Source organism: Henckelia pumila, unplaced genomic scaffold (assembly GCF_033568475.1).
Source record: "Henckelia pumila isolate YLH828 unplaced genomic scaffold, ASM3356847v2 CTG_461:::fragment_3, whole genome shotgun sequence".
NCBI classification, from domain to species: domain Eukaryota; kingdom Viridiplantae; phylum Streptophyta; class Magnoliopsida; order Lamiales; family Gesneriaceae; genus Henckelia; species Henckelia pumila.
In genome coordinates this window covers 8,250,045-8,255,467 of record NW_027331831.1, presented here as the reverse complement: position 1 = coordinate 8,255,467, position 5,423 = coordinate 8,250,045, and the positions used below count along the sequence as shown (strand labels likewise).

General features: G+C 32.4%; 1 protein-coding gene across 1 annotated transcript; it reads right to left on the bottom strand.

The window, feature by feature from the left end:
* Positions 1-884: 884 nt before the first annotated feature.
* LOC140872376 (uncharacterized) lies at positions 885-2,307 on the bottom strand. Its single transcript, XM_073275201.1, has 2 exons — positions 2,209-2,307; positions 885-1,582 (listed from the first exon to the last, which is right to left on the bottom strand). The coding sequence occupies exon 2, from the start codon at positions 1,560-1,562 to the stop codon at positions 1,023-1,025; it is 540 nt and encodes a 179-aa protein (XP_073131302.1). The 5' UTR covers positions 1,563-1,582; positions 2,209-2,307; the 3' UTR covers positions 885-1,022.
* Between the last annotated feature and the right edge of the window lie 3,116 nt (positions 2,308-5,423).

The following is a 5,423-nucleotide window of genomic DNA, read 5'->3' as shown; positions in this document are numbered from 1 at the left end:
TAATAATTTTTTATTTTTATTTATGTATATTTATTGTGAGCCAACCCACGAGCTAGCCTCCTAACCTTTAACCCATCTTAGATTGGTTGGGTTGAGGATTTTTAGTCTGTCAAGATGGTGGGCTGGCTCGACCCCGTCAAACGTCAAGTTTTTGCAGGCCGGCTCGTCCCAACATAAGTTGACCTGTTGACAGCTCTACGGAATGCCAATGATCCCCTTTTCTTTTTCTTTTTTTTTTTCTCCTTTTTTGCATTCTCGAACGTTGTCAATGTTTTTTTTTTTTTTTTTTTTTTTTTTTTTTGTGGCTTTCTCGAATGTTGTCATTGCTTCTTTTTTTTTTTTTTTTGGCTTTCTCGAATGTTGTCATTGCTTTTGCGTCCTTGCTTTCTATCGGCAGTTCAGTATGGTTTTTGTAGTATATATAGCTTCCGTTCGGCAATGTTTAATTTTATCAAATTTAATGTCCTTAAAACACTACCATTAACTGAATTATTTTATAGTTATTCACAATTGAGTTGTACAATCAGCTCATAATCTTGCATCCTTAATTCTCTGTTAAGTTATCTTATTTATTTATTTATTTTTTTACAAAAAACTTGTAACTTTATTGAAGACTAAAAATGTCAGATATTACAAGTTTAACCAACAACTCGAAAAAGTTCCGAACACCCAACAAAAAAGTGAAGGAGATGAAACAACAAATTTAGCTAAAAAATGGGCCACATCATTGGCCGATCGACGTACATGAAATAAAAAAACAATATCCAGATCTGATATCAAAGTATTAATCTTTTTATATCATACAAAATTACTACATGTAATATTTTTTTATGATTACAATCAAGACGAAATAATTATATATTACTTGTGAGTGTTTCCTTCAAAAAAGTTTTAGCCTGCAATATTCCAACATTTCAGAAAAAACATCATGTCCAATTTCGAAAATCGAAACTTTTCAGAAAATTAAAACGTACGTAAAGAAAAAAAAAACTAAGAAAGAAAGAAATGCATGTATATATGTATCATGGCATGCAAAAAAGTCCCCTCATCAGTTTCTTCTTCTGTTTGCGCGGATCACTTTTAAGAATCTTGATCTCATTCCTTAATTCAACTATGGTTTCCCTCTTCTCGTCATTTCTTCTTATCAACTCAGCCTGTTGGGACAAAATCTCCTCCAAAAGTCGCGAAAACTTCGTCGCATCATCGACGTTGTTCCCAGCTGCTTCTTTCTCCTCTCTATCTCCGCTGTTCACTAGTGCGGAACCTGTTGCTAAATGCTGGTCTGATGATTCGGAAAGAGAACTCGAAGCAAGAGTGCAGTGGGGATTTGGTTTGCCCTTTTGGAGGGAATTGATGGAGGAATTGGAGGCCGATCCCGGGTTGGTTGGAGGCTTGACGGAGGATTCGGATTTGAGGAGATGTTGATCGTACTTGTCGGCCAAAGAGCTACATGATGTGTAGAGTTCTTGCAGCAGTTTGATGAGTTGGGGTCTCTTCTGGTAATACATATCGGCCCTCTCCGCAAACGTGTCTCCCTTGTCTTCGGTTAGCTCTATTATCATTTTTATCTTCTTCTCCAAGTCTACAAACATATGATGATCATCTACCTCCATTATATATATGTTTCTATAACAATAATATATACCAGTCTTTGTACTACGCTTTTCGAGTTTATATAGTCTTTTTTTCCTAATTACTAGTAATCATAGTTATAAAATAACTCACGGGCTATGCTGGAATTTGGTCACTTGCTTGACCACACCATTTTGTCGGTCTAGTATGAGGCTTTAATAGTAAAATAGCAACCGACAGTACTTGGCTAAGTTTAATGGATTTTTTTTTGGGAAGGCATACAATTGACATGTAATTCAACTGCCTTGTGTGTATTGGTATATATGATAAAACACAAATGTTTTCACATATGTGCTCACATGGATTGCCTAGAACGTCGGCACTACAGTCTACACACACATAGATATATAGATTTGATAGCCCGTCATCGTTCCTCTTGTTAATATGATATTCAATTATTGGATGTATAAGACGTCAAATCAGTCGGATATATTAAACGAAAAATCCAAACATAACCCATACCAAACCAAACCTAACCTATTATCCAAACTCATATATATATATATATATATATATATATATATATATAATATAAATATCATATGTTAAAATTATTATGAGGAAAAGAATAAAAACCTTGCAAATCGGAGTGAAGCCTTTGAGAATGAGGTGGGCGATAATGGCGGCTATCCCACCACCATGAATAGGGAGACGATTGGTGTTGCTCATCGCTGCTACTTCTTTCCATTCCAATCATCCGTGTGATTGATACATACAAAAAGATTTTTGGGGTATTAATTATAAGTACAATAATATTTATTTATCACGTTGATTCACTGTATATTAATTTCCTTGTGGGTATTACGTTGATTCATTATATTTTTCCCACGATTGAGGAAAATTGTTGGAAACCTTTTGATAAGAGAAATCTTGCTCCTAATTTCGGGGAATTAGCTAGCTAGGAGTATCTTTATCTCTCGGTAATTTTTATCCGTCTCCGTGAAATTTACTGCGACTATACACACACATATATATAATATGTGAAATTTAAGTTTTTTTTTTTATATTTATTTTGGCGACTTTTAAGTTTTTTTTTTTTTTTTTTGGGAACTATTGTGACTTTTAAGTTTTAATTAATAATAATAATAGCTCACTATTGGTGAAGTCCAAAATGAATTTATACTAATGCTTATTTTTCTTTTTTATATACAAAAATGATACTTATGAGTATTTTTTTTTTTCATATCGGTAATTTGAAAATTATACTCCCTTTTGAATCTTCAGTCATATCTTTATCTATGTTTTAAAATCCAATCATATCTTTATTTATATTTTTAAAATTTTAGATTAGATAGTTTATAATTTTTTTCATAAAAAAATATGAAAAAATCATTAACTTGAAAATAAAAAATTATCATTACGTAAACGCACACAAAAAGTTCTTAAAATTAAAAATCTACCCCATCACTAAATAATTTTAATCAATTTGTTGAAGCCTTAATTAATTTTGCAGAAATACCCCAAAATTCTTATTGTCTTTTAAACCCTCAAACTTATCTCCAACAATATCTCACCACTTATTCATTATTATTTATCATATTTTTTCTATTTTTTAGAAATTTTAAAATCCTATATATATATATATATATTTGTCTTAATCTAAACTTTTGAATATTTGATTAATCATGCCAATTCTGAAAAACAACATTAAAATTAATTAACATAAGAAAAAATATATATTCAAAAAACTTTTACGCACATGTATTAGCAGCATAACAAAAGTGCATGCCTCATCATCTAATAATATTAATGCAGTTTTTGCACTTAAATGGCACACATGTTTCCTCTAGTTCTATAAATGAATGCAAAATTTCGACAAGTGCTACTTTTCTTTTGACAATATGGAATCTTAATCTCGATAAAGAGCACAAATTATATATATATATATATCCCATATAACCGACGCATTTTTAAAGTTTTGGTAAATCAAAAAAATCATCGTCCAATAAATCCATGGGGAAATATGCCAAACTATCATCTTCAACAGCAGATGGCATAATTCCGTCACTCGTCGAGGCGAAGGATATGGAATTGTCGTCCAATAGAGTAGCACCTCCAAGATCACGGTGCTCGTCCGGTGCAGAATATTGCACGTCGGGCGCTTTCCTCGAACCGATGGCCTATGAATTTAGAATTTAGGCACAACGACATAAAAAAATTAATTTAGTCAGCCTTTGTAATTTCATTATAACATGTATGTAGTATAATTACGTGTATAATCGATATGGTATATATATATATATATATATATATATATATATATATATCAACACTCACAAATCTTCCGACTTGACGATCGATATAAAACATTAGAAAGTCCCCGTTATGCAGGCCATGCATCGCGAAGAATTCACCTGAATAATTTGCATTGCAATGGCTTACAGTTAATTAGTGATTTAGATAAATGTCCGGCCATTTAAAGATTATAAGTTCATATGAATTAAGTAGCAAAATCACAACATATTATATAGAAATATGGACGATAGAATTGCATATTCAAATTACTCACATGCATGTTCAAGCACATGTACTCTTCCACTATTGTTTGACCAGAACCTGCACATGATACCGTTATATATAAACAGTAATTTTCGACGACGATGAATTCTTTTTTATCAGAGAGCTAAAAGCATAAAAATCATGAGTCCTTATCGAAATTTCCGTCATTGGGAAATTATTGAAAAAATATTAATATCCAATAACAAAGGATAATTTTGTATTTATATATAGTCAGTGGAAAAATATAATATATATGTATATACCCGTATCTAAATGTCCATAATTTTGGCCTACTGACATCATCCATGGACATATAGATTCCTTCTTTACTCTCCACTTGTGGGAAATGCCTAAGTGCAAATTCCTATGCCAAAACAAGAAAGAAAACATACATATATATATATATCAATTAACAAATGAGATTATAAGTTATAACTTAAGTACATAACCATCAAATAAGATAAAAAAAAAAGTTTGGGGAAAAAATACCTTGGGGATGACTACACGCCCTCGATCTTTCACGTCGCTGTGCCTTAATCTCTTCTCAAACAGGAATTCCAAGGCGGAAATATCGATTTCCTGCAGCATAACATTGTGGATTAATAATAATGTCGATTTGTCGCACTCGAAAAAGGTAAAACTTGTCGATATCATGCCCGGATAATCTTCATCTTACTGTTTATTTTAGACAGATCCAAAGAAAATGAGAGGAATAATGGAATCTAGACTAGATTGTTCATGTCACTTGCTTCAAAAGGAAAAATACTCTATAAAACCGAAATGAGGGTTCCGGGCCTCCAAAGACGAGCGAGATTGGAAAATAAGGGTAGGGGACATTCTCTCTGAAAAGGGTTGACCCCGAAGGGGATTCTCTCGATCAACTATGCGACGAAGAAATATTTTGGTTTTGGTCCATTAACTTTTCAAAATTTGGTTTTGGTACACTAACTTTTAATTTTGAGTGATTTTGGTCCAATTGCTGACGTGGCTGCTAGACACGTCATCATTTTCCGATGTCACATCAACATTTTCCAGTTTCACATGAGCAGTTGGACGAAAATATCCGAAAACTAAAAGTTAGTGCACCAAAACAAAAATTTGAAAAGTTAATGAACCAAAACCAAAAAATGAACAAGTTAATAGACCAAAAAAAATATTTTTTCGGAATTTGGAATTAGACGAAATTCTCAATCCTAAAAGCAAGAATTCTCAACTATATCATTACGAGATCGTGGCTCTAATTTGTGGTTAATCATTCCATTAGGCTCTGTGCATGCATGTAGAAATAGAAA

What these genes read in the sequence shown, in the direction of transcription:
- LOC140872376 (XM_073275201.1), bottom strand. Translation starts at nt 1,562, where the DNA reads ATGATAATAGAGCTAACCGAAGACAAGGGAGACACGTTTGCGGAGAGG.